This window comes from Pithys albifrons, chromosome 25 (genome assembly GCF_047495875.1).
Source record: "Pithys albifrons albifrons isolate INPA30051 chromosome 25, PitAlb_v1, whole genome shotgun sequence".
Classification (NCBI taxonomy): domain Eukaryota; kingdom Metazoa; phylum Chordata; class Aves; order Passeriformes; family Thamnophilidae; genus Pithys; species Pithys albifrons.
The window spans coordinates 1,550,761-1,578,760 of NC_092482.1; the positions used below are offsets into that span (position 1 = coordinate 1,550,761).

The window sequence follows — 28,000 nt, forward strand, 5'->3', positions numbered from 1 at the left end:
CGTTCCTCCGCCTCCCAGCCCACCCCGCGCCGCCGTTCTCCCCGTTCCATCCGCGGGTCTATCCGAGCGCTCCCGCCGCCCCCGCCTGCGGCTCCCCCCGCGCGGGTCGGCCATGGCACCTCCCTCCGCCCGCGCCGCCATCTTGGCGCCTCCTCAGCGCGGGGCCCGAACGGGCTCGGCCGGCGCGGCGGACCGAACCACCGCGGGGGCGGGCGGGGGGGGAGCCGGGACCGCACCACCGCGGCGGCTGCGGCGGGGGGGGACGCAGGCAGGGGGGGCGGCGCGGGGGAGGCCGAGCGGGCCGGGGCTGGGCGGTACCACTGCGGGGCGGGCGGGGGGAGCGCCGGGCCGGGCGGAACCATGCGGAGGCGCTGGTAGGGGGGCGCGGGGAGGGGGTCGGTCGGGTCCGCCATGGCCGCGAACTGCGCGGGGGCCGCGGGGCCGGCGGGGGGCGGAGGGGCCGCGCTGGGGTCGGCCCTCAGCGCCAGCAAGACCAAGACCAAGAAGAAACACTTCGTGTGCCAGAAGGTGAAGCTGTTCCGGGCCTCGGAGCCGCTGCTCAGCGTCCTCATGTGGGGGGCGAACCACACGGTGAGAGCGGGCGGCGCGGGAACCCCCCAGCCCTCACACACACACACACACACAGAGCCCCTCAGAGCCGGAACGGGCCTTGGCCCTCATCCTCCTCGTCCCCTCATCCTCCTCGTCCCCTCATCCTCCTCGTCCCCTCATCCTCCTCGTCCCCTCATCCTCCTCGTCCCCTCATCCTCCTCGTCCCCTCATCCTCCTCGTCCCCTCATCCTCCTCGTCCCCTCATCCTCCTCGTCCCCTCATCCTCCTCGTCCCCTCATCCTCCTCGTCCCCTCATCCTCCTCGTCCCCTCATCCTCCTCGTCCCCTCATCCTCCTCGTCCCCTCATCCTCCTCGTCCCCTCATCCTCCTCACCCCACGCCTTGCCCCTCATCCTCCTCATCCCTGGCTGGCCTCGCCCCTCATCCTCTCATAGCCCTCATCCCCCTTGTCCCCTCATCCTCCTCACCCCAAACCTTGCTCGTCAGCTTCCTTGTGCCCTCACCTCCTGCCTTGCCCCTCATCGCCCTCATCCTCCTCACCCCAAGCCTTGCCCCCCATCCTCCTTGTCTCCTCATCCCCCTCATCCTCCTCACCCTCCTCACCCCTGGCTGGCCTCACCACTCATCGCCCTCGTCCCCTCACTCCCCTCTCCCCCATCCTTTCCCCTCAGCAAGTGCCCGACGCCCCCATCCCATCAGACCCTTCCCCTCTCCCCCTCAGGCTCAGCTTTGCCCCCCACCCCCTCTCTCCCCCTAAATCCCAGCCTTTCCTCCCCTTCCACCCCATCCCTGATCCAGCCCCTCCCTGGGCTCTGTCCCTGGGGGTGCCTTTCTCCTGGGGCACTCTGGGCTCGGGGGTCCCTCCCTGAGCCCCCACACACCCACCCTGCCTCCTTTCCCAGCACCAATTCCCACCTCCCTTTCCCCAGGCTGGGGAGGGCAGCGATGCTGGGCTGGGTGCTGGTGCCCTGTCACAGCCCCCTCTGGCACTGGGGGGGCCCTGAGAACACTCGTGTGACACCCAGGGCCGTGTCGTGCCCCCTGTGCCACCCAGGGCCGTGTCGTGTCCCCTGTGCCCCCCAGGGCTGTGCCCCCTGTGCCCCCCAGGGCCATGTCGTGCCCCCTGTGCCCCCCAGGGCCATGTCGTGCCCCCTGTGCCCCCCAGGGCCATGTCGTGCCCCCTGTGCCCCCCAGGGCCATGTCGTGTCCCCTGTGCCACCCAGGGCCGTGTCCCCTGTGCCACCCAGGGCTGTGCCCCCTGTGCCACCCAGGCCAGTCCCTGTGGCTGTCACAGCCAGGGGTCCCTCCTGTCCCAGCCCAGAGGGGACCCTCCTGTTCCTCACTTGGATAATTACATGTTTCCCATCTCCATCCCTCCCCAGAAAAGGGATTTTTGGCTCCATCTCTCCAGCCTTGTCTCCCTTTGATTCCAGAACTCGGGCCATGTGTGTCCTCCTGGCCTTGGTTCCTGTGGGAAGAGGCTTTAAGAGGCAGGTGGGACCCTTGGGAATGTCTGTGCTGGCTCAGCTCTAATCCACACCCTTTTGGAATTCCTAAGACCATCTTTGTGTTTTCTCTGGAATATTCTCCCTCCTGTGTGATGTCAGGCACAAATTCCTGCTGGGAAGCAGGATTGGTTCTTGGATGTGGGTGCTGGATGCTGTTCCAGGTGGTCAGAGAATCCAGAAGCCTCATCCCTTCCTCAATTAATCCACTTTTAGGGCTCAGACACACCTATTTCTCCAGAGGATTAGTGGATGTTTCCTAGAGAGTGAAAGGGATTTGAGCTTAATATTTTTTTTCAGAAACAAACAACACACCAAAAAAAGCTCCAAGTTGCATTCCTGGCTTGCCTGGCTGGAGGGAAAGCTTCCAAATGTGCTTCAGCACAGACTCAGAGGATGTTCCAAGTGCTCAGAGCCGTGCCCAGGAAAAAGGATAATGAGTTTAATCAGGCTTTGATCTGTGGTGCCTTTAGGAGCCCTGAAGAAATGGAAATTTGTGGGATTCTTTGGAGTTTCATTCCTGGCCTCTTAGGGGCAGTTGGTGCTTGCTGGAAATTGGCCTTTTTGGGGTTTTTTTGTGGAGTTTTTGTTGTTGTAGCTGTCTGGCTATCCTGGCAGGGATGTGAGGCCAGGGCAGTGGAACTTTGGGAACACTTGGCTGTGAAATATTTCGGCAGAGGGAGGAACCAACAGGACACTAAGCTAATAATGAGATTATATGGGATGTGTATTAGGAAGAAATTGCTGCCAGGAGGAGCCACCATATCCTGAGGGGCTTGGAAAGGGGTGAGGAAAGTTCAGCTGTGACCTCCTCCCCCTTGGCCAGAGGATTTCCCAGCGAATCCCTCCAGCTCTGCTGCAGTTTGTGGCCCTGGGGGTGTTGGAGTGCCCCAAAGGCTCGGTGTGACAGAGCTCTGAGCTCTGGTGACTCACCAGGAGCAGCTGCTCCTCCTGGGCTGGGGCTGGGAGGTGATCCTGGAGCCCTGGTTATGTGGGAATTGGAATTCTGTGCCTCCAGCAGATGGGTTTGGACATGGTGGGAATAATTGCAGGAATACCTTGAAACTTTGTTAGGAATCTTTGGGGGGTTGTTCAATATTTGGCTCCTGGAGCAGAGCTGGCCAAGGAGTGGTGAGTGAGTCTCTTGTCTGTGTCCCTGCAGTTCTGCCTTGGGATCCTTGGAGTGGGAGGAGGGGAAAACAGCTCTCAGCACAGCCCAGGGCTGTGCCAGGAAGAGTCTGTCAAAATTACTCACCTCTGAGATGAACTTTTTCACAGACAAATCAAACAAACAAGCACTTTATGCAACCCCTGGAGAAATCCCCCTGGGTCCATTATCCAAGCCTGGCAGCAGCTCAGCCTTGCCTTCCAACCAGCTCGTGAGCAGCTGCTGTGAGCTCAGGCAGGGAAGGGGCTGCAGAGGGTCAGGAGCACCCCAAGAGCAGGGACTGGTGTCTGGAACTGCAGCTTGGTGTGTCTGAATAAGGAGCTGGGCCTTGGCTGTGCTGGTGGTCCCCAGGCAGTGTTTGGATGGGCTCAGGGTGGGGCTGTGGCTGCTGGGAGGGAGTGAGGCCAAACGTGGGTGGTATCAGTGAAACAACTGAGTTTTGGACTAGAAAAATTCAGGGAAGGGAGGGGAGAACTGGTGCAGAGAGAGGGAAGTGGAGGCACTGAGGGTCCCCCTTGATTTCTGAGTTTTGGGTAACACCCCAAAAATCCTGCAGACATGGAGATGGTTCCTGGGGAGCCTCACTGGTGCCTGCTGTTGTCATGGCACTGGGAGAGGAGCTGCAGCTCCTCCGTGCTGGATCCCTGTGTGCTGCTCCATGGGAGCCCCGGGTGGATCCCTGTGCTCAGGATGGGGAAGCTGGGATGGCTCTGGCAGGGAGCAGCCTCTCCCACCCCACAGGATGAGCTCTGGGATGGCTGTGACATGGAGTAGCCTCTCCCACCCCACAGGAGGAGCTCTGGGATGGCTGTGACATGGAGCAGCCTCTGCCTCCCCACAGGATGAGCTCTGGGATGGCTCTGACAGGGAGCAGCCTCTGCCTCCCCACAGGATGAGCTCTGGGATGGCTCTGGCAGGGAGCAGCCTCTCCCACCCCACAGGATGAGCTCTGGGATGGCTGGGATGGCTCTGGCAGGGAGCAGCCTCTCCCACCACACAGGATGAGCTCTGGGAAGCTGGGATGGCTCTGGCAGGGAGCAGCCTCTGCCTCCCCACAGGATGAGCTCTGGGATGGCTCTGACAGGGAGCAGCCTCTGCCTCCCCACAGGATGAGCTCTGGGATGGCTCTGACATGGAGCAGCCTCTCCCACCCCACAGGAGGAGCTCTGGGATGGCTCTGACAGGGAGCAGCCTCTCCCTCCCCACAGGATGAGCTCTGGGATGGCTGTGACATGGAGTAGCCTCTCCCTCCCCACAGGAGGAGCTCTGGGATGGCTCTGGCAGGGCCCAGCCTCTCCCTCCCCACAGGAGGGGCTCTGGGAACCACGGAAACTGTTGGGAGGTTCTGACTGCAGGAGGCACTGGGAGTTTGGGGGTGTTGCAGAGCTGACTATGGATCTGTTTGTTAAATGAGCAGTCGAGCCTGCTGGGCTGTGATGATGCTCCTCAAGGTGCCACTTCAGCTGGAATGGATCCCTGTGGCTCTGGGTGCTGGCAGGGACAGGGGGTGGCATAAACACCCTGTTTTTATGGAGAAGGGCAGATCTGCTGGCTGTGGGGACCTTGCCTGAGGCACCCCCTGTGCTCCAGAGGCTCCAGTTCCTGGCTGGAGCCCCAGCCCATCTCCCAGGACCTTCAGGAGTGGTGCCAGCACACAGCTCGTTAGTATTCCAGGGAAACAGCAGGACTGGGATTTGCAGCTCCCTGCCCACAGCCCTGGGCTTGGTGTTGCCATGTTAATTGTAGCCAGAGCAGCATCTGCCACACATCAAATGTTCCAATCCCATAAATTGGTGCTGGCACGGGGGGAACAGCCTGGCCCTGTCCTTGCCAGCCCCTCTGTCTGCCCTGCCTCTAATTGACCTCTGGAGAGAGCAGCATATGGCCAGGACAGCCCTGGGAATGGCCCAGCCCTGGCTCTGGGGCTTCTCCCAGGGGCTCCTGTGCAGAGCAGCATTCCAGGAGCCCTTTGCCTTGTTGGACATGGACAGAAAACAAGATTTTTCTGGGTAGTTTAATGAGAAAAATGGGGCTCGTTTCCCTGCTCTGCACTGACTGGTGTGGTCATTGAACCTTCTCATTCCTTAGTTTGTTTAGGACCAAGGAAAGGGATGGCTTTGCCACCTGGACTGGAAAATGCTTCCCAGTGGTCCTGGAGCTGTGCTGGCAGGAGGGGGGCACTGATTCCTCTGCCTGTGACATGGCCAGGAGTCCTTTCCACAGGCTTCCAAATGGAAGAGGTGGCTTTGCTGTCACCAGGAGCTGCTTTTTTCCCCTCCTAAAGCATTTTGGTGCCCCCAGAGCAGAGGGAGGAATTATTGACTGCAAGGTTCATGCTTCCCTAGCATTGCATGGGGGTTGTTAGCATGGATACTGATTAATCATGCTCTAATTCATGGAAAACAGGGATTTTTTCTCAATCCATCACCCAGTTCCTTTACTGTGTTAAGCAGCAGCAGAGTTTTGCTGCAGATATGGGTTTGTCTCCCTGCTAAAGTGACTTTGCCATGTGTCTTTTACCTCCTTCCCCAGAGGATAATAAAGTTTAACTAATGCTCACAAAGTACTTGGAGATGCCTTTGAGGGGGGGGGGACAAAGTATCTTTATTTTCCTGAGCAAATTCCTGCCCTAAAGAATCCTAGAGAGCTCCCACACTCCATCAGCTGGATCTTGTTAGTAAACAAATTGCATTTTCCCATCAATTTACTAATGCTAATTGCCACTTTGAGGCTACAGTCAGGTTTTGAAACAAAATTATGCCTGGCCCGTTGGTCCCAACAGCTGTCCCTGAATGACATGGAATATTGATGTGCCTCTTATTGGAAAAGGGCTTGGCTTGGGTGGGGAAGGCAAATTATCAACCACAGATCAACCCAGAACTCCTGACTGGTGTGGCTCAGGAATTCCAGTGGCCAGGAAAGAAAAGCTTGAGAGAGAGAGAGGGAGGGAGGAGGTGTTTTTGCAGGCCAGGGGTGGCTTAGGCCAAGCTGAATTGTGCTCATTGAGGATGAAGGGAATGGAGGCAGCTGGAGGAGCTGCAGGGCTGAGCTGGCTGCTCTCTGGGTGCTGAGGAGGAGGGTGGGATGAAGGTTTTCCCTCCCTCATCTGCTGCTGCCCCAGGTCTGCCCTTCCCTGTGCTCCTCCAGGGTTGTGGCTCTTTGCTCTGCACTCTGTCTTTGCTGGAGTGACTCTGGACATGCAGGACTGCCTGAATTCCTTGGGAATTGCTCCTTTGTGCTCAGAAGGTGGTGGAACCAGCAGGGAAATGGGGAGCAGCCCTGTCTTAGTGCCCAGTGAAGGTGCCAGTTGGTTTGTGTTAAAGGTGACTTGGGTTTAAACCCTGAGAGCCCTCGAGCCTGGGATGTGTCTGAGCCCTTTGGGAGGCTCCAGGACTGGGAAATCTGCCCTGGGAAGGGCAGGGCTGGGGCCTTGTGTCTTCCTGCAAAATGCACTTTTATGGTGCTTTCAGCCTGAGCTGGTCCCTCTCAGGTGTCTGAAACAGAAAACTCTGGGCATGACAGGACTGGGCAAACCCAGGGGCTGATTTTCAGGTGCATTCAAGGGCAGCTCAGGGCTAAAAAGCTGAAATTCTCACACAAACCCAGCACTGTGCTGGCTGTGGAGGCAGATCCCTGGGCTGAAGAGCTTGTGCTCCAAATTATCTGGGTTTTTTCCCCACTTTGGGGGCTTCTAAAGCTTTTATAGCAGAGGTGTGGCAATCCCTGGGGCACAGGCTGCTGTCCCTGCAGGTGGGATGCTCAGAACAGCCTGTGATGCTCAGAACAGCCTGTGATCCCTCTGGTGAGGGCTCAGGATTGTGGCTGTGGTGCTGCACCTGCCTCCTCCACCACAAAGAATCACATCCAAGTCACAGAATGTCAGAATGAATTGGGTTGGAAGAGACCTCTGAGATCAGCAAGTGCAACCCTTGATCCAACCCCACTGTGATCACCAGACCAGGGCACAGAGTGCCCTGGGCTGGTGATCACAGTAGGGTTGGATCAAGACATGGTGGATTCTCTGTCCCTGGAGGTGTTTAAGAGGAGACTCAGAGCCACTCTGTGCCCTGGGCTGGTGATCACAGTGGGGTTGGATCAAGACATGGTGGTTTCTCACTCAGTGCCACATCCATAGAATGGATTGGGTTGGAAAAGCCCTCTGAGATCATCAAGTCCAACCCTTGGTCCAACTCCAGTCCCTTTACCAGATCATGGCACTCAGTGCCATGGCCAAGCTCAGCTGAAAACCCTCCAGGGATGGGGAATCCACCCCCTCTCTGGGCAGCCCATTCCAGTCCCTGAGCACTCTCTCTGCAAAGAATTTTTTCCTGATCTCCACCTTCAATTTCCCCTGGCAGAGCTTGAGCCCATCGTGCCCCCTTGTCCTATTGCTGAGTGCCTGGGAGAAGAGACCAACCCCCACCTGGCCAGAACTTCCCTTCAGGTAGCTCCCCCTGCCCACCTTGTACCCTCCCACCGATCCTGGCACAGCCACACTTCCTCCAGCTGGGAGCTGTCTCTTTTTTGGGAATGGCCTTGCCGGGAGTGGAGGTTGCTGAGCACTCCCTGCCGTGCTCCTTGCCCTGACCTTGCCTTGTGGAGCAGAAATCCAGGCAGACACTCACTCTGCTATATATAATCTGCTCTCCACGCCTCTCCCCGGGGAGGAGGCCAGAGAGCAAACATGTGCCAGCCCTTAGTCACGTTGTTGCCCCCGGGAGGCTGCTCAGATTCCAGCGGGATAAGCCGAGGAGAGGGATCCCTGTGGAGAGGGGATGGGTGCTGGGCACGGCTTCCCTCTGGGCAGGGACTCCTCGGGTTTCACTGACTGCACTTCCAGCCCAGCTGGATGATCCTTGGGAAAGGGATTGGATGATCCGTGGGAAGGGGCACTGAATGATCCTTGGGAAGGGGCACTGGATGGTGCTTTGGAAGGGGGACTGGATGATGCTTGGGAAGGGGACTGGATGATCCTTGGGAAGGGGCACTGGATGGTGCTTTGGAAGGGGGACTGGATGATGCTTGGGAGGGGGCACTGGATGATCCTTGGGAAGGGGCACTGGATGATCCTTGGGAAGGGGCACTGGATGATCCTTGGGAAGGGAACTGGATGATCTTTGGGAAGGGAGACTGGATGATCCTTGGGAAGGGGGACTGGATGGTGCTTTGGAAAGGGGACTGGATGATCCTTGGGAAGGGGGACTGGATGATCCTTGGGAAGGGGACTGGATGATCCTTGGGAAGGGGACTGGATGATCCTTGGGAAGGGGAGCTGGATGGTGCTTTGGAAGGGGGACTGGATGATGCTTGGGGAGGGGATTGCATGATCCCTGGGAAGGGGACTGGATGCTGAGGTTGTGCTGTGAGAAGGGAGGCTTTGGGATATCCCTGTTCCAAGGTGGTGTGGGGGCTTTTCATTCCTCTCCCTTTGGAAGGGTCAGGATGTTACTGTGGCAGCACATAGTGTTTAAAAACAAACAAATTACAAACAAATTTAAAAATAAACCTAACACAACAACAGAAATAAACTAAACAAACCCACGTTTTCTTCCAGGCTGGTGTGAGGAGCAGAGGGCCAGTAACCACCTGCCCATGAGCTGCCAGGTGGGCACTGCTGGTACCAGCTGTGGCCAGTCCAGCTCTTCACCCAGATTTTGGTGCCCAGCACAATCCCCTTCCTTCTCCCTCTCTGCTCCAGAGCTGAAATCCTGAGGCATCCACAGATCTGTTTGCAGCCAGAAGGGAGGAGAGGCATCTGCAGGGAGGGCTTTTCTGGCTGTTGTATCCTGGGAGGGGGGACCGGGAGCACCTTTGCAGGGAGATGTGCTGCACCATTTCTGCCAGTCACGAGCGTCTCAACAGGTGCCACACTCGCTTTGAGGCTTGTGCTGTGGCAGAAACGAGGGCACCGGAGACGCCTGGAAGAAACATTTGTGTCGGAATTCTTGCCAGGGAGAGGAGACAGCCTCCCAGTCGCTGTTCCCTCTCAGCCGTCAGCACCTTTCCTCCGCTCCGAGAGGAGCTGCTAATGGCTTGTTTGTGCCTTCCCCAGCCGGGCAGAGGGCAGGGGGCTGGGAGCAGGCGGGTGGCAGGAGCTGTGCTGCCAGGCGGCCTCCGGGGAGGCAGCAGGGATTGGTTAGTGGCTGGAGGCAGCGCCTCTGTCGTGCTACACAATTAGCTGTTTTCTCTTCACCCTGAGGGGAAGTGGCTGCGTGGGACTCACTCACAGCTCCCTGCAGTGGTTGGGACATCCCTTCAGTGGGATCACCTGTAGTGGCTGGAGCTGGGATATCCTTTCCCATCCCATCCCTTCAGTGGGATCACCTGCAGTGGCTGGAGCTGGGACATCCATCCCATCCCATCCCTCATCCCATCCCTCATCCCATCCCTCATCCCATCCCATCCCTTATCCCACAGTGGTTGGAGCTGGGATATCCTTTCCCATCCCATCCCTTCTGTGGGATCACCTGCAGTGGCTGGAGCTGGGACATCTTCCAGAGAAGAGCAACGAGGCTGGAGAAGGGACTGGATGTGGCACTGAGTGTCCTCTTAAACACCTCCAGGGACAGAGAATCCAACATGTCTTGATCCAACCCCACTGTGATCACCAGCCCAGGTCACAGAGTGCCAGAGTGATCCCAGTGGGGTTGGATCAAGGGTTGGACTTGGTGATCTCAGAGGTCTTTTCCAGTCAGTGCCCTGGGCTGGTGATCACAGTGGGGTTGGATCAAGGGTTGGACCTGATGATCTCAGAGGTCTTTTCCAACCCAATCCATTCCATGATCTGTGATTCCTCACCTGCACTGCCCTTCCCTCTCCTCCCCCTGGCTCAGGGAGCAGCCCCGTGCAGGGCAGGCCTGACCCTCTGGCTGAGCATTGCCCTGCCTGCTCCGTGGTGATTGCTGGTGATGGGTGTGTGTGGCATTATTTATTCACTCCTCTGTGCAGTGTTTTCCATACATCCCAGAGTTTTGTGGGGGTGCTTAATGGTGCTCCAAGGAAGAACAGGCCAGGGCTTTCCAGAGCTCCATCTCCACTCCCAACGGAGCCGGGGCCGGTTTGCTTCCCGCTTATCTGTTGTGTGGGATGGCTGGCTCTCAAAATAGCCTTTTTTTTTTGTGTGGGTCTATCTTTCTCTCCAGTCTGACGTGTGTTAAATCTGGTCTGGTTTTTCATGATGGAGAAAGGGTGGGATAAATATGGACCTCATGGAATTTGCTCATGGCACATCTCCGGATCTGGGACCTCCGTGGTCCTCGAAGGGTCAAACAGAGACGTGGCAACAGTTTGGACAGTGCTGTGTGTCCTTTTGCCTGCAGAGAACGGGGAATCCCAGAGCTGGAGTCCCTTCCTGCAGCCTCATGGCTTGGCCCCTGTTCCCAGACAGCAGGGAAGTTTTCCAGCAGCTTTCCAAGCGTGCTGGAAGTCACTTGACCTGCGGGAGAGTTTGGTGTTGGGAACAGCCCCCAGGCCTGACTCGTAGCCAAGCCCTGCTGTTGCCAGCGTTGTCTGCCTCTCTCCAGCACTACCTGCTTGGCACAGGAATTATGGGGACGGGCTTGGAATGAAGTTGCTTCCTGAATCCAGGCTGGTAATGGCAGTTCCATGAGATGGGACCGGTGTGGAGTCTGTGTGAGTGGATGACACCCCAGAAAAGGCAGCTCAGAAACGTGGGGCCTCTTGACCTGCTCTTGATTGTGGCACTGCCTTGTCAGTGCTTGGGGTTGTCTGGAGCAGGGCAGCCAGACACAGTCCAGAGGTGGGTTTCTGTTATTTTTTAATTACTGTTATTAATGCTGTCACTGCTGGGTGCTGCAGCACAAGCTGCCTGTACAGTTGTAGCTGAACATTCATTTGTCTGCTTCGTTGTGTTCCTGTGGCTGCCACACATGACTAAGGAGCAAAAACAATCTAGTGGAGTGACTCATCCCTTCAGAGAAGGTGGGATAAGAGCAACAGGAGACAGCAAGCATGGAAACAGCATCCATGGGGAGCTGGGCTGGGCTGCTCCAAGCCCCAGAGTCCAACCATGGCCAAGACTTTGGTCAGCAATGATCTGTAACAGAACTAGTTACAAATTGGCTAATGCAGCATTTCCTAAATAAAGGCAAAGAGGGCTTAGTTAAAACATCAAATCTGCTGTTTCTTGGTCTGTAGGTTTGTCTGGGTTCTCAGCTGAGTCTTGGATGGTCAGTGGAAGGTGAAAGGATGGAAGGAGGTGAGGACTCCCTATGGGGTGGAACTGAGGTGCTGCTGTGGCTTTTAGCCCCAGTGTTCCCCAGGTTGCTTCAGTCTGAGGGGTTGTAGTGCTCCCAAACCAGCCTCTGGGGTGTCTGACATCCCTGTAACTCCACCAACAGTCACTGCAGGGCAGTGGGACAGTGGGGTTTGAGTCTCCTCTTCCTTTCTCTTCCAGATCAACGAGCTCAGCAACGTTCCTGTCCCTGTCATGTTAATGCCCGATGACTTTAAAGCCTACAGTAAGATCAAGGTGGACAATCATCTATTCAACAAGTAAGTAGGTGCTTCCCAACCTCTTTGTCTCTAGTTCTGTGGGGCAAACTGGCATGGTGAAGGCCTTCTGGGTTGTTCTCAGTTGGCTGGACACGAGCCCTGAGCCTGTGCCCTGCCCAGACCCCTCACCAGGACACGGTGGGGGTCAGTCTGTCAATGGGATGCTCTTTTGTGCCTTGATTTCTCTCCTTTGAGGGACTAAACCTCTCACAGCTCTGAAGGGGTGCTGTGCCCTGACCCTCGGGGTGTCTGTGGAGTCACTCCCATCTCCTTTTCCCCAAGGGTCAGTTTTGGAAGCCCTTTTGAGGCCGTGGTTGTGGCTGGAGCTCCAGGCTGTGTTCCCCACCCTGGCTCTGGGTGTGCAGGGCTGCAGCACTCCCTGATTAATCCTTTGTTTTCCCTGAGTTTCCCAGGGATCAGCTCTGGAGAGTGGGAGTGTGATTCGAAAGTTTGCCTTCCCTGGCACGTACAATGTGCAGTATCTGCTCTTCCCTCTTCTCCTACATAAATTTTAGTTTCCCACGTTTTGGTGCAAAGGATTCTCATTGAGAATGAGCTGCCAAGATCTCCCACCGTGTCGAAGCAGGACCAGTCTCTCTGTTTCTCCCCACTGGGTGGGATCAGAGCTGTGGCAGGAGCAGAAGCAGCTCCTCAGTGACAGGGAATGTGGTCTGTTCCCACTGCCCTGTGCTCAGGGGCAGCCTGACAGCAAAGCTGGGTCTGGAACATGCCAGGCTGGAGCTGATTCCCCCCTCTCCTCTGTGCTCTGGGTTTGTCAGGGGTTGACCTTTTGATGCACAAGTGATCTGATGTGATCTGAAATCAGAGCCCACCCCCCTTTATTTGTCTCCCCCAGTGTGCAGGGGCAGCTGTGGGACTGCACAGCACAGAACAACAAAGCAGGGACAGGGAGAGAAAGGATTCTGTCACATCTGGGCTTGTGACAGAGGAGACTGTTCTGCAGGACAAGCACCCTCATCCCAGCAGCCTGTTAGTGAGGATCCTGCAAACATCCCTGTGGAGAGACCTCTCTTGGAGGCATCCAAACCAGCTGCCCCCATGGGGGGAAACACAGAGAAGGACCTTGTTGGATGGAAGGGGCTGGGATACCCTGGGGGGGTTGGCAGTGAAGTGGGAGAAAAATTGAGTTTGATTTCACGAGCTGATTGTTGCACACAAATACCTTTTCTGCCCCAGGGAGAACTTGCCAAGTCGCTTTAAATTTAAGGAATATTGTCCCCTGGTGTTCCGGAACCTCCGGGAGAGATTCGGGATTGATGACCAGGACTACCAGGTACTGCCTCTTCCCTCCCTGCCCTCCTGACTCCTCTCCCTAGGACAGAATAACCAAACTGGCAGAGAAACTGAGACACAAACACTGCCATCAGCAGCTTTTCTGGGTTTATAACATGGTTGGAGTGGTTTTGCCATAACCCAGCAGGGAAGCAGATCCTGCTGTGCCAAGCACTGGGCAATAGAAAGATGGTCCTGCTTCAGGGAGCTTAAACTTAGGCCTGAGACAGACACAGTGGGCAGGCAGGAGCTGCAGGATAACAATGATCCAGTGCAGAGCATCTGCAAGGAAAATGAGTCTGGTATTTCTCTGTCATTTAGGTGAATCTGCTGCTTGTCTGTCATATTTGGGTGAATCCACTGCTTGTCTGTCATATTGAGGTGAATCCACTGCTTGTCTGTCTTATTTGGGTGAATCTGCTGCTTGTCTGTCTTATTTGGGTGAATCCACTGCTTGTCTGTCTTATTTGGGTGAATCCACTGCTTGTCTGTCTTATTTGGGTGAATCCACTGCTTGTCTGTCTTATTTGGGTGAATCCACTGCTTGTCTGTCATATTGAGGTGAATCTGCTGCTTTTAACCAACTGTGTGCTGCTGAGTTGGGTGTATCCAGGTGGCTCCTGCTCTGGGACAGTCCCCTAAGGCTGGAGACTCAGATTTGCCTCGTTGGGGAGAGACTTTTGTTGTCAGCACAGCTGGGTTTAAATCCAGGGAAGAGAGAGATGTCCCAGCTCTTGCTGCTGCTGCAGCAGGGCCACCCTTCCTGCCTGGGGATCTCCTAAGTGAGGGGAAAGGCAGTGCAGAGAGAGGGAGGCTTTGATGGCTGCGTGGCCTTTGGCAGGCGGAGTGTCAGGGAATTACAGTGGTGTTGCTGGGCACAGTGCCAGGGCTGGGGCATCCTCTGGAATTCTCCCTGGGATCTGCCAGCCAGGCAGGCACGTGGGGGTGTGGTGTGATCTTCCTGCTCTTCATTCACTGTGCTGGGACAGGAGATGGGAGCAGAGCTGTTCCTGCAGATGCCACCAAACTGCTTCCCTCTGGCAGTGTGTGTGTGCCCACACCACACCCACCTGTGTGTCTGCCCTTCCCCAGGGTGTCCAACAGCCTGGCTGGTTCTCAGTGCCTGGTTTATCATTTACACTTTCCCTCTTGTTCTGGAGGATTGTTTCTCCCATCTCTGGGGTGGTTTGGCTTCTTAAAAGAAAACGTTAATTGAGCTGAGTTCAGGTGGGTAAAATGTGCTGGCTTGAGTGGGAATGGAGCCAGAACACTAAATACAAGAGCCCAGCTGTGGAGGAGGCAGGAGGACAGGAAGGGAAAGAAGGAAACCAATGGGCTGTGAATTCAGTAATGCTCTGTGTGGTCACAATTTCTGCTGCCCATCTCCAGAAGAAAAGCTCTGTGGTTTTGAGGTGAGGGCTGATTAAACTGTGCAGCACAGACTCCTTTGCAAATGTCAGCAAGAAACAAGGGGATTTTTCTGTTTGCCTTTATTTTCCTGACGCTTTCTGAAGGTTGTTGGCAGCAGCAGAGTTTTTCCCCTGCTTCATTAAAGTTTTAAAAGCTTTAAATGCTTCATTCTGAAAGGAAACCTCTCGGCTCACTTGCAGCGTGACATGGTAAATCCCTTTTTCACAGCAGGCTCTGTCTGCCTGTCTGTGCCTGCAGCTGAACAGGCTCCCTCTGCTGCCAGCTCTCTCCAGAGCTGAGGGGAGGAGGAGAGAGCAGTGGAACTGTCACCTAAAAGAAAAATAATCCACCCTGAAACACATTGTGCAGCCCTGAGATGCTGGATATGCATCTGCCTGCCTGAAGACAGCCAGCCATGTGTTTGCTTCAGAGCACAGCTCCCCTCTCTCTGCTTGTGCCCCTGGCAGGGAAATGCTGCTGAGAGGCTGCAGGTTGATAAAATGGCTCCTGAACCAACTGGGCAAGGTGGAGTTGGAAGGTGGAGCTCGGGAGGGATGGAGGGAACAACCAGGAGACAGGTGACCTGCTGGGCTTGGCAGCTGTGAGTGAGGGGAGAGGCACCAGAGCACAGAGCTCGTGTTGTGCTCAGGGATTGGGGTAGATCCTTGCTCTGCCCTCTCCCTGGGATTTTCCAATCATGCTGCAAGTCTGAAGGGAAGCTGCAGTGTCTGGTTGCTAAGGGTGGAGACAGGGATATAAAGACAGATGCTGCTGGTTGTTGGAAGAACAACCAGGCTATTTATACTCCCATCCTTTACGTCCAACGGTAAGAATAGCAGAGGCTGAGGGTGGTTGCAGGATGACCTGTGAAGAATTCCCAAACAATGAGACTTTGGCCAGTTTAAGCTGCTTTTTGATGGGAAAGGCAACAGGCCCTTTCAGTCATTTTGTTCTGTTTCCCTTAAACCATAGAAATATCCTGACTGTTGTTAAATTCCCAGGAGGGAATGCCAAGAACTCTTGGCCTGTGTATTTTGTGCCTTTAGTAAAAAAGATCTTCCAAAACACCTGCCAGGTGTTGGAGTAAAACATATCAGCAAATAAAAGGCCTGGATGGAGGCTCTAAAACTGTCCAGATTTTGAAACAACTGCATCACCCTCAGGTCACAGTCACAGCAACAGGCCCTTTCAGTCATTTTGTTCTGTTTCCCTTAAACCATAGAAATATCCTGACTGTTGTTAAATTCCCAGGAGGAAGTGCCAAGAACTCTTGTATTTTGTGTCTTAAGTAAAAAAGATCTTCCAAAACACCTGCCAGGTGTTGGAGTAAAACATGACATGGAGTAAAAAATAAAAGGCCCAGATGGAGGCTCTAAAACAGTGTCCAGATTTTGGCACAACTGGATCACCCTCAGTCCACAGTCACGGGTGTGCTCGGAGCTTGCCCCGCACACCATTCCAGAGGCAGAACACACCCGGAATGTCCCTTCCAGAGCCAAGCCGTGGAGCTGGCCATGCTCCCCCGTGTCCCATCTGCTTCCCAAGACCTCCCTCTGTCCTGCAGGGAGGTGGCAGAGCTGCTGCCAGCCCTCCCCGTGTGTGTGTGCCCGCAGAACTCGGTGACGCGCAGCGCGCCGGTGAACAGCGACAGCCAGGGCCGCTGCGGCGCCCGATTCCTCACCACCTACGACAGGAGGTTTGTCATCAAGGCCGTGTCCAGCGAGGACGTGGCAGAGATGCACAACATCCTCAAGAAGTACCACCAGGTATGGTGAGTCTGGAACCCTGGGAGATGGGCTGCACACACCTGGGGGTTGCTGGGAATCTGGAGGTGGATTCTCGGCTCGCAGCTGGCAGGGCTTGCACGGAGGTTTTGGGGGGGAAACTGAGTTGCTTAAGGACCTGAGAGCCAGGCATGGCCCAGCTGCCTGTTCCTTCATGCTGCTGAGCCCCTTCACAGCTCCCCCTGCTCCTGACATCAGTGAATTATGGATTGGTGGTACCTGACACCTGTGAACATGCTCCTGGTTCAGTCCTTTGCATTAGACTTGCCAGAGGGACTGGAGAGGAGCAGACAAGGAGGGGCAGAGAGGGACAGCTGGAAATGTTCCACCTGGTCCACGTTACCTGCCAGCCCATCTGCCCTTCACTTTCAGTCCAGTGAGATAACTATGAGAAGGGAAGTTGGGCAGTGCCAGAGCACACTTGGCTTGTCACAGCAGGCTGGACATTCATAGAGTCCCAGAATGCTTTTGGTTGGAAGGGACATTAAAGATCATCCAGCTCCAACCCCTTCCATAGGCAGGGATACTACTCGTTGGATCAGGCTGCTCAGGGAATGGGATGCTCTGTCTCAACTCAGGGCTGGAAGATTCTTACCATGTCTTAACTCCTCTTCTTGAGGCCCCAATGGCCATTTCAAGCCTCCTTTCCTTTCCCATTGGTGTCAGATGGCTGGGACAGGAGGATCACTGCCAGCATCTTGCTGAGCTTGTGTTGTGTCAGAGCTGGGGTTGGTGTGACAGAAGTGTCCTGCTGTGCCCTCCCCTCCCCTGCTGTGCTGCAGTTCATCGTGGAGTGCCACGGGAACACCCTCCTGCCACAGTTCCTGGGCATGTACCGGCTCACGGTGGACGGCGTGGAGACCTACATGGTGGTCACCAGGAACGTGTTCAGCCACAGGCTGACTGTGCACAGGAAATACGACCTGAAGGTGAGGCTCTGCAGGGCTCCAGGGGGCTGGGAGCTGCACTTGGCCTTGGGAACACCCACTTAGCAAGGTCTGGGGGTTTGGTCAGGTTTTGGGGGCTTTAGATGGACCTTCTTCACTTGAGGCTCAATTGTTGGTCCAGTTTCCCACCCCAAGTGACCTACACTACCCCAGGGAGGTCATGAAAAGAGGGTTGAGCACTGATCTTAAAAATACTTTCATTATTTTTCTGCATGAAGAAATTAAATGGTGCCAGTGGATTCTTTGGGAATGTGACACTTAGTGCAGTAATGATATTTTCTTTTTTTTTATCAGGGCTCAACAGTATCCAGGGAAGCAAGTGATAAAGAGAAGGTATGGAGCAACCCTGGCCAGCCTTTCCTTCCTCCTGGTGATTGAAATCAGATGAGATCCAACTGATTTTCCTTTTCCAAAGGGATATTGAGCAGGGGATATTAAACAGGCCCTGAGTTTTAACCTCTTTCTGTCCCACCTTTCAGGCTGTGCTCAGTAACTGCTCAGGAAGAGAAGGTGCTGGTTCTGCCTGCTCTGCTCTGTTATGTTGGCACTGCCAGGAGTGGGGGGAACTTCTTTAGGGGACAATTGAACCAGTACCAAGCCCCACATTAGAGCAGTGGTGTCTTTCTGAGCACTCTCTGAGTCCCAGACTGAGGCAGGTCAGCAGTTAGCTCTTGGGAAGCAGCCCAGCTCCTCTCAGATCCTTGGCATGTCAGCACAGTCCTAAACCTGGGTTCTGAATCCCACTCAGCATCCTGCCCTTGCTGAACTGCAGCTGTGATGCTGCCATGAAATTCCTGTGGAACTCACAGCAGGAACTTGTGGTTCTACGTGTTTTCCATGTAGGATTTTCAGGCTTGGGAGTCTAGTCCAGCCTGCCCTAAAATGAAATGTCTTCCATGAGCCAGGGAACTGCCATTTACCCTGAAATCTCTGGTGTCACCATGCCCAGGTGTCCCCAACTTGCTGCCTGGAGCTTTTCCTGCATATTCAGAAAAGATCATGGAGCCACCACGTGCTCCTGTGTCATTGTGAGAACAAAATCATTTCATTCCCAGGTGCACAAAAGTGTTGTAAGTTCTTCCACATCCCTGAGAAACCCTCAGGGCCTGCTGCAAGTGGATTCCCCCAAAACAGTGGGTTTAATTTTTTTCTCTTCAGGGAATGAAGGTTTGGGTTTTTTTTTTCAAGCCTTTACCCATTTCCCCTGAGTCAGAAGGCAACAAAATGAATTTCTTTTCAATTCTGGGAGCCAGTTGGACCATGTCAGGCTGGAGCCCAGCTGGGCAGCTCCCAGCCTGCAGCACATCTTAAAGGATTCACTCATGATCCTTGTGCTCAGCCTGATGCCATTCTCATCCTTGGTGGGCAGGATGAGCCACTTCACCTTAAAACCAGCCAGAGGACCCTGATGCAGCCCCACAGTGCTCAGAGTCTGCTCAATCCACACGTTTCTCAGGGCTCCATGGGCCAGGGTTGGAGAATTTGACACAGGCTTTTTGTTGCAGGCCAAGGATCTCCCAACCTTCAAGGACAACGACTTCTTGAATGAGGGGCAGAAGCTGCATGTTGGAGAAGAGAGTAAAAAGAACTTCCTTGAGAAGCTGAAGCGGGATGTGGAGGTAGTTTCCTGGGGACAGCTCTTGCTCTGGCTCCAGGGTGCAGCAGGGACTGGAAAGCAGGTCATTCATTCGTGGATCAGTCAGGGCTGAGCTGATGGCAGTGGAACTGTGAGCTCGTGTGTAGATTCCCTGGAGTCTGAAAGGGTTTAGCTCTCACTACAGCCCTTTCTTAGGGAGGTTCTGACAGAGCAGCACAGAAATTTGTGCTCCCACCCCAACTCTGCTGTCCTCACTCCTTCCTCTCTCCCAGTTTTTAGCCCAGCTGAAGATCATGGACTACAGTTTGCTGGTTGGGATCCACGACGTGGACCGTGCGGAGCAGGAGGAGATGGAGGTGGAGGATCGGGCGGAGGACGAGGAGTGTGAGAACGACGGGCCGGGGGGGAACCCCCTCTGCTCCTACGGGACCCCCCCAGACAGCCCCGGCAACCTGCTCAGCTACCCCCGTTTCTTTGGGCCCGGGGAGTTCGACCCCTCCGTGGACGTGTACGCCATGAAGAGCCATGAAAGTGAGTGCTGGGAGGGCAGGGCAGGGGCCCTGGGCTGGGGGCACTGGGACCTGGGGGAGTTTGGGCTTTGGTTCATGGAATCATAGAATCAGTTGGGTTGGAAGAGACTTCTGAGATCATCAAGTCCAATCCTTGATCCAACCCCACTGTGATCACCAGCCCAGGGCACGGAGTGCCCTGGGCTGGTGATCACAGTAGGGTTGGATCAAGACATGGTGGATTCTCACAGTAGGGTTGGATCAAGCCATAGTGAATTCTCACAGTAGAGTTGGATTCTCACAGTAGGGTTGGATCAAGACATGGTGGATTCTCTGTCCCTGGAGGTGTTTAAGAGGAGACTCAGAGCCACTCTGTGCCCTGGGCTGGTGATCACAGTAGGGTTGGATCAAGACATGGTGGATTCTCACTCAGTGCCACATCCACAGAATCATAGAATGGATTGGGTTGGAAAAGCCCTCTGAGATCATCAAGTCCAACCCTTGGTCCAACTCCAGTCCCTTTACCAGATCATGGCACTCAGTGCCACGGCCAAGCTCAGCTGAAAACCCTCCAGGGATGGGGAATCCACCCCCTCTCTGGGCAGCCCATTCCAATCCCTGAGCAAAGAATTTCTCTCTGCAAAGAATTTCTCTCCCTGAAAAGAATTTCTTTCTGCTCTCCAACTTCAATTTCCCCTGGCAGAGCTTGAGCCCATCGTGCCCCCTTGTCCTATTGCTGAGTGCCTGGGAGAAGAGACCAACCCTCACCTGGCCAGAACTTCCCTTCAGGCAGTTCCAGACAGTGCTGAGGTCACCTCTGAGCCTCCTCTTCTCCAGGCTGAACACCCCCAGCTCCCTCAGCCTCTTCCCACAGCACTTGTGCTCCAGTCCCTTCACCAGGTTTAGCCAGGCCTCAGATTAGCAGGCTCAGAGAATCTACAGAGATTTGGAGAGACAGGTATCACCTGACTTAAATAACCAAAGGAATATTTCAGACCAAATGACACAAACCTGAGATATAAATACAGCAGAGTAGGAGGTGTTTCTCAGTTCCATCATGGTTAGAGTAGAAGCAGGATATGCTACGGCTGTCCTGCTGTGCTGGGCCTTGCTGCTGCTGCCACTGCTTCTTATTTTATTTTACTTCAGGGAAGCAGAAACATGTTATTGTTATTCCCTTTCTTTTGCTTTGCTGGGTGTTTTGTCTTTTGGGTGCTTTATCAATCCAGAGTAATGAAATCTGTTTCCAGTGGGAGGCAGAAAATTGTTGTTACATCTCACTTGTGTCAGTGTGTGTTATATTGCAGTTTTCTTTTAATTTTCTCTTTTCTGTATAAATATATATAGTTAGTTTAAGTTTAAACCTATTTTGAGGTTTTTTCCTTTTCTCAGTGGGGAGAGGGAGGCTGGCAGTGTGTTGGGGGTTGGCATTTTACCAGCTCCCCCCAAGACAGGGGACTGTCCCCCCTCTGTGGCTGTGCAGCCCCTTGTGCTGGCTGGTGTGAGCTGGGGCAGGGCCAGGCAGTGCTGGGAGAGGGGTGGCATGTCCAGGGAGCCCTGGAGTGCTGCCCCATCCAGGGGTGCTGTCTGTCCTTCTGCAGCCTCCAGCTGCTCTGCTCTCCCTGAGAACTGCACCAATCCAGCTCTGCTGGATGTCTGGGGAGGAGGGGAGCTGAGCTGGGCTTTGCTCAGGGGGTGCCAGTGACCCTCTTGCCTTGCCAGGTGCCCCCAGGAAGGAGGTTTATTTCATGGCCATCATAGACATTCTCACGCCCTACGATGCGAAGAAAAAAGCTGCACATGCTGCCAAAACAGTGAAACACGGGGTGAGCTGGCACAGGGAGGGTGGGCCTGGGGCTTCTGCTCTGTGGGCATGTCCCTGGGGAGGGGTGTGATGTCTCCTGGCACTGATTGCCCTCCCAGAGTGGCAATTCTCCAGTGCCTGTGCACAGGAACAGCTCTTGCCTCGCTCGCTGTCTCCTCAGGCTGTCCCAGAAAGGTTTTCCCTTGGGTTGGGTGGGGATAATTTGTATTTACATCCCAATTTGGGAGGTGCTTGAGGCATCTCATGGAGCAGGAATGGATTGGCTCTGTGGGGGCCACTCCTGTTCCCTGGCAGCAATCCTAAATTTCCCAAAAGGGCTTGAAATAGCCCAGGTTAGCAGAGCATGGAATCCTGGAATCATCAAGGTTGGAAAAGACCTTTAAGGTCATCAAGTCCAACCATCAACCCACCACCACCACCACCATGTGGAGTTGATAGAGAATCATGGAATGTGCTCAGCTGGAAGGGACCCCCAAGGACCATGGAGTGGAACTCCTGGCCCTGCACAGACACCCCAACAATCCCACCCTGTCCCTCAGAGTGTTGTCCTGGAGCTTGGGCAGCCTCAGGGCTGTGCCCACTGCCCTGGGGAGCCTGGTCAGTGCCCACCACCCTCTGGGGGAAGAACCTTTTGCTGATATCCCACCTAGCCCTGCCCTGACACAGCTCCAGCCATGAGTTCTTTATGCTCCCAATCTGCTGCAAACCACAGGGAAACAAACCCAGTGCTTTGTCTGAGTGCTCTGAGGATACACCTGGAGCTCGAAGCAGTTTCCCTGGGGGTCTCTCTAGACCTGCTGGTTTTTCTCCCAGAACTTGCAGGTTGTTGTGGGTGTTTCCCAGCAGGGCTGTGCTGCTGTGCTCCCTCCCTGCCATCCCTCCTGCCCCTGGAGGAGGGTGTCTGACAGCTCTCTGTGTGCCTTGCAGGCTGGGGCAGAGATCTCCACCGTGAACCCCGAGCAGTACTCGAAGCGCTTCAACGAATTTATCTCCAATATCCTGACATAGTTGTCTTCAGCCTTCAGCGAGGAAGGAAGAGCAGAGGGGCTCCTTCACCCAGAGAACGCAGCCTGTGACACTCAAACAGACACTGTAGCAGCATGTGGAGTGTGTGTGGGGTGTGTGGGGTGTGTGTGCAAGGTGAGTGTGCAAGGTGAGTGTGTGGCACTGCGTGACTTCAGAGAAAACTCATCCCAGGTGCACCCTCCAGCAGTCCACTTGACCCAGGTGGAAAAGTGGGATTTTATGTTACAGAAGTGCCCAGACATAAGATTTGAGGGCTTTTTAAACCAAGCAAAGTGCATTGTTTCAGCACTGCTCTTTCTAGTGACATTTTCTCCTCTCTGATCAAGAGAATCCCAGAGGGGTATGACATGGCACTGTACGAAGGGGTGGCTCTAGATCATGTTCAGTGGGAGTGAAGCAGTGCCTGATTCCACAAACTACTCCTTCTTTCCTTTTTATTTTATTGGACTGTCTTTACCAGAAAGACATGCAATCCCTTTTATTTCCCTCTTGGTAGGAATTGGAAGGAAAATAGCTCACCATTTCAAGGATGGAAACTGTAACTCTGATAAGGAGGAGTCGCTGAACTTTAGGTAAATTCAGACTGGGACACTTTATATTTTTTGGTTAATTTAAGTGACAAAAAACTTTTTTGTAACTGCACTTGATTTACAAGAAGGACGAGGGAAATGAACATCTACCAAAGATGATCTCTTAAAAAAAAAGGTGTAACTCCTGGAACCTAAAAACAACCAGTGTGAGAAGTAGGAGAGGCATTGACCAACCTCAGCTAATGATGTGCTCGGAGCCCTCGTGCTTTCAGTTGGCCAGCCCTGAAGATTTCCTGACAGAAAAGCAGAGAAAGGTGGTTTGTACCTGTAGATCTGGGATAAGGCTTGACTCCTGGATCTGGGATAATGTCTGACTCCTGGATCTGGGGTAAGGTTTGACTCCTGGATCTGGGATAATGTCTGACTCCTGGATCTGGGATAATGTCTGACTCCTGGATCTGGGGTAAGGTTTGACTCCTGGATTTGAGATACTGTTTGACTCCTGGATCTGGGATAATGTCTGACTCCTGGATCTGGGGTAATGTCTGACTCCTGGATCTGGGATAATGTTTGAGTCCTGGCTCTGGGATCAGGTCTGACTCCTGGATCTGGGATCAGGTCTGACTCCTGGATCTGGGATAATGTCTGACTCCTGGATCTGGGATAAGGTCTGACTCCTGGATCTGGGATCAGGTCTGACTCCTGGCTCTGGGATCAGGTCTGACTCCTGGATGTGGGATCAGGTCTGACTCCTGGATGTGGGATCAGGTCTGACTCCTGGCTCTGGGATCAGGTCTGACTCCTGGCTCTGGGATCAGGTCTGACTCCTGGATCTGGGATCAGGTCTGACTCCTGGAGCGTTTCCCTGTCGCGCCTCGGTCAGGAGCTGCCGTGTCTCTCGGGTCACAGCTGACCATCCCAGCCCTGCCAGTGTTAATCCAGCTAATGTTCAGTCTTCCTTACTCACCCCATCTGCCACAGGTACTTGAATTTGTTTCCTGACAGAGGTTCTTGGCTTAGTTGGTTTCTATTTTAACGTGACTTGCCCACGGAGTTGGACCCGCTGCCGGTGGGGAGTGCCGGGAGCTGTGACTGGGGAGCAGATCCCACTGCTCAGGAGGACTCAGGACTTGAGCTGGGGTTGCTTTTACTCTTCTCTGCTCCAAACCCCTCTCTAGAGCGACAGTCAAGGAGTAGAAATGTTTGAACACTTGCTCCAGATTATTTTCCATCCCCCTGAGGCTTTGGAACTGATGGAGTGACCGAATAACGTCCTGTTTTGTCTTGCAATTCCCTTCACAGCCACAGACTTGCTTTGGGTTTCGTTAGCTCTGCTGCACAAGTTACAGACCCTTTGCTTCTTTGGGTTTTAATTTCCTTTCTGAGCAGGGTTTAGGATTTGAACAACCCTCCTGCAGTTGAAACATGTTGCTTATCTGCCTTGGAACTGTTTTCACACATGCCTTTGTTTGGGAATGAGCTGTTTGGAATGTCTGTCCTGTGCTGTAACACGTGCTGCAGTTTGCTGTGTGGAATTTGGTCCTTTGGAGAGACAACTGGTGCTCATCACATCCTGCTCATTTCCCTGGATTCTGACTGTGGCTTGGGCTTTCTTTACTTCTCTCTTCCCTCCCCACATTGGTGGGGTGAATCCCACAGGTCTCAGCTTGGAAGGGGACACAGAGAGGGGCTGAAGTTGGAGCCCGTGGGCGGGCACTGGAAACAGAGTCTAAGAAATCAACAATTAGGGCTCGTGATGGCCCAGGAGGATTTTTGGTCATTCCCTTTGACGTGGGACAAATTTCTTGTGCCCCTGGATCCAGTCCCTGTTCTGGGGGGCAGACACACCATTGTCTGGGAAGGCTGAAGGGTCTTGTGTCTTAAGGTGTGGAGCTGGAAAAGCCACAACCCAAATGCAGCTGTTGAGAATCCTTAAAAAAAAAAGGAGGACTTGGAGGGCATCATCAGCTTCCTTTTGTGGGCATTAGATTGGTTGCTGTTCTCTTGAACAAGAAGCACTTAAGTTTACTACCAATTAGAAATTAAACACCAACCACTTTTTATTCCTGACAGTTTTAAAAAAATTCTGCATTGAATCTGCACCTTTGGCCTGGTAAGTTTGTCCTTCTCCTTTTGGGAAAGCAGCTTTGGAACTGTTTTATCTTTCAATCACCTGTGTGAAAAATCTAAAAGTGGAGAAAAAGGGGAGAGGAGGAGAGAAGGAAATGGGTGAACTGCAGACCCCACAAACCAGCCCAGAGCTGAATGAATCTTGGAGCAAAACTCCTCCCCAGGTTCATGAACAGGAATAACATTAAAATACAGTGAATTCCTGCAGCAAATCTTTACACAAGTCATGACAAAAAGGGCTCAGGAGCAGTTAATTGTCTTTTTCTTATTCCACTCCAAACTCCTGCAAGGATGGAATTGGCTGGTTTGGCTCAAGTGGTGTGAGAAGTCCCACCAGCTGTTCCCTTCAGCACTTCCCCAGTTCTGCCACTTCTGTCCAGTTGCCACACTGTGTGTATTCAGTAATTAAATGCAATTTTCTCACCTAATGATGTATTACCCAGGTATGTAACTTTGTTTAACATTAAGCATTTTGTATATTGTTTACATTTTCAGAGGTAGCATTATGTTAAAAATGCTAATTTTTGTTTCTAGACAGTATTTTTATTACCAGAATAAGAAGTGAAGCTGCAAATATTTGATTTGTTTTTAAAAGGGACTTTTTCTTTTGTTTGATTTTTGTTGTTGTTCTTGTTGTTGTTTTGGTTTTGATTTTTTTTTTTAATCTTGTTTTAGGTCACTTTTTTAACTCAAGTATTTAAAAAAAAAAAAAAAAGAAAACCCAGCCCTTCCAATCCTGGTTTTACAACTGCTCGTGATAGTTTGTTGTCTGTTCTGGTGTGAGTTTAGTTCTAGTTTGCTGAGTGTAGATATTCCTGTCTGTAGCTTGTACCCTGAGGAACACCTTTCACTGAAGTGCATTTGACTGACCCCCCTCAGCTGCCAGACCTGCAGTCCATGGGCAGAGTGCCCAGATTGGGGGCAGAGTGCTCAGATTGGGGGCAGAGTGCCCAGATCTGGGGCAGAGTGCTCAGATTGGGGGCAGAGTGCCCAGATCTGGGGCAGAGTGCCCAGATCTGGGGCAGAGTGCCCAGATTGGGGGCAGAGTGCTCAGATTGGGGGCAGAGTGCTCAGATTTGTGCAGAATGCTCAGATTTGGGGGCAGAATGCTCAGATTGGGGGCAGAGTGCTCAGATTTGGGGCAGAGTGCTCAGATCTGGGTCAGATTGCTCAGATTGGGGGCAGAGTGCTCAGATTTGGGGGGCAGATTCCTCAGATTGGGGCAGAGTGCTCAGATTGGGGGCAGAGTGCTCAGATTTGGGGCAGAGTGCTCAGATTTGTGCAGAATGCTCAGATTGGGGGCAGAGTGCTCAGATCTGGGGCAGAGTGCTCAGATTGGGGGCAGAATGCTCAGATTGGGGGCAGAATGCTCAGATTGGGGGCAGAGTGCTCAGATCTGGGGCAGAGTGCTCAGATTTGGGGCAGAATGCTCAGATTGGGGGCAGATTGCTCAGATTTGGGGCAGAGTGCTCAGATTTTCCAACAAAAAGCAGTGCAGTTTGGTCAGCTGGAGTTCAAAATAATGAGTGTGCAGCATCTCTCCGGTGCCTGAAGGGTGAGCTGTGCAGGGAGCTGCAGGATCCACACTCCAGAGGGTCTCTCTCTTTCTTACCTGTCAAAATTTAACTACTAAAACCTGCTTTGAACTTAGAATTTCCACCTCCCCTGTTGATTCATCTCCTACAGTGTCACTGAGAATGGGAGAGGGAAGGGCAGAGAGTCACAGCTTTGCTCCAACAGTGCAATAAAACCACTTGAGAGCATGTTGGGTCACCCCTCAGTGGGATCCAGGAGTTCCAGGGCTCCCAGGAGCTCCCTCCCTTGGTACCAGTGCTGGGAGAGGGTTTGGAATCTGCTGTGAGAGCATCAGCAGGAGTTCACTCCTTGTGACAGGGTGGGATCTTTCCCTCTGTGGGATCCTTCCCTCTGCCCTCCGTGGGATCCTTCCCTCTGTGGGATCATTCCCTTTGTGGAATCCTTCCCTCTGTGGGATCCTTCCCTCTGTGGGATCCTTCCCTCTGTGAGATCCTTCCCTCTGTGAGATCCTTCCCTCTGTGGGATCCTTCCCTCTGTGAGATCCTTCCCTCTGTGAGATCCTTCCCTCTGTGGGATCCTTCCCTCTGTGGGATCCTTCCCTCTGTGAGATCCTTCCCTCTGTGAGATCCTTCCCTCTGTGAGATCCTTCCCTCTGCCCTCTGTGGGATCCTTCCCTCTATGGGATCCTTCCCTCTGTGAGATCCTTCCCTCTGCCCTCTGTGGGATCCTTCCCTCTGTGGGATCCTTCCCTCTGTGGGATCCTTCCCTCTGCCCTCTCTGCTTGACCAGGGTTTAATCCCAAAAGCCACAATCATGGAATTCACCCCAGGGAGAACTCCCGAGGCAGGAGGTGACTTGGGGTGCCTGAGAACAGGAGGCTGTGCCCCTGGATCCTGGTTTGGGATCAGACTGGCAAAAGCAGCAAGAAAACTGAACCACTTGAGTCTTATTTCCTTTTCTGGGGGAGGAAGTTCCTGCTTTTCCCGAGCGCTGCCCTGGCTGCCTCCAGGGTGGGTGGGGAGTGAGTTCTGAGGTCAGACAGGGGGTCTGGGGCTCTCGGGGGCCCTGGTGGTGGCTGCTCCCCCTCCTGTGACTACTATGCAGTCTTTTCCCTGCCTCCCTGAGCTGCAGGAAGTGTTTCCTCCAGGGGTGGTCCCACCCTTGCCGAGGTCAGAGTGGGCTCCCACCCAGCCCAGCTGCCCCTGCACTCCCCTCCTGTGCATTCCCCACATCCCCTGCCTGTGTCCCTTTGGAAAGAGGCTCCCTGGGAAGGCCGAGCCAACTCCTGGCCATCCTTCTGAGTGGTTTCAGTGTTTCCCACTCCAAAGCTGTGCTGCTCTCTGGCTGCACAGCCCCCAAAAGCAGCAGGATGGATTGTGCTGGGTGGTTACACACAGGTCACAGAGGGTGGGCAGGGCTAATCAGTGCAACGGGAAAAAATGTGAATAAATTAAGTTTAATCTAAAAACTAAAAAAAAAAAAATAATAAAAAATTCTAGGTTTTTTCACTGCTGTTTTTTAAATAGGAATTTTAAGTCCTCTGTGCTTGTCTGTTTGCTAGGAGCAGTTTGAGACACTGTTACTGTTTTGAAATGCATGCATGTTACCAGATGAGTCTCCAACCAGAGAAAAATAAAATTAAAACTTTGTGTAC

At 53.7% G+C, this 28,000-nt stretch overlaps 1 protein-coding gene across 1 annotated transcript; it reads left to right on the forward strand.

Moving 5' to 3' along the window:
- Positions 1-391: 391 nt before the first annotated feature.
- Positions 392-27,999, forward strand: PIP4K2B (phosphatidylinositol-5-phosphate 4-kinase type 2 beta). The gene is made up of 10 exons (XM_071577414.1): positions 392-591; positions 11,662-11,759; positions 12,957-13,053; positions 16,076-16,228; positions 17,029-17,175; positions 17,488-17,526; positions 18,699-18,812; positions 19,063-19,321; positions 21,022-21,125; positions 22,052-27,999. The coding sequence occupies exons 1-10, from the start codon at positions 412-414 to the stop codon at positions 22,130-22,132; spliced, it is 1,272 nt and encodes a 423-aa protein (XP_071433515.1). The 5' UTR covers positions 392-411; the 3' UTR covers positions 22,133-27,999.
- The last annotated feature ends 1 nt before the right edge of the window (position 28,000 follows it).

Excerpts from the sequence above, each read along its gene's own strand:
- PIP4K2B (XM_071577414.1), top strand. The coding sequence starts at position 412 with ATGGCCGCGAACTGCGCGGGGGCCGCGGGGCCGGCGGGGGGCGGAGGG. Across the intron at positions 16,229-17,028 it reads TCCTCAAGAAGTACCACCAG|TTCATCGTGGAGTGCCACGG; the intron begins GTATGGTGAGTC and ends GCTGTGCTGCAG. Across the intron at positions 18,813-19,062 it reads AGCTGAAGCGGGATGTGGAG|TTTTTAGCCCAGCTGAAGAT; the intron begins GTAGTTTCCTGG and ends CCTCTCTCCCAG.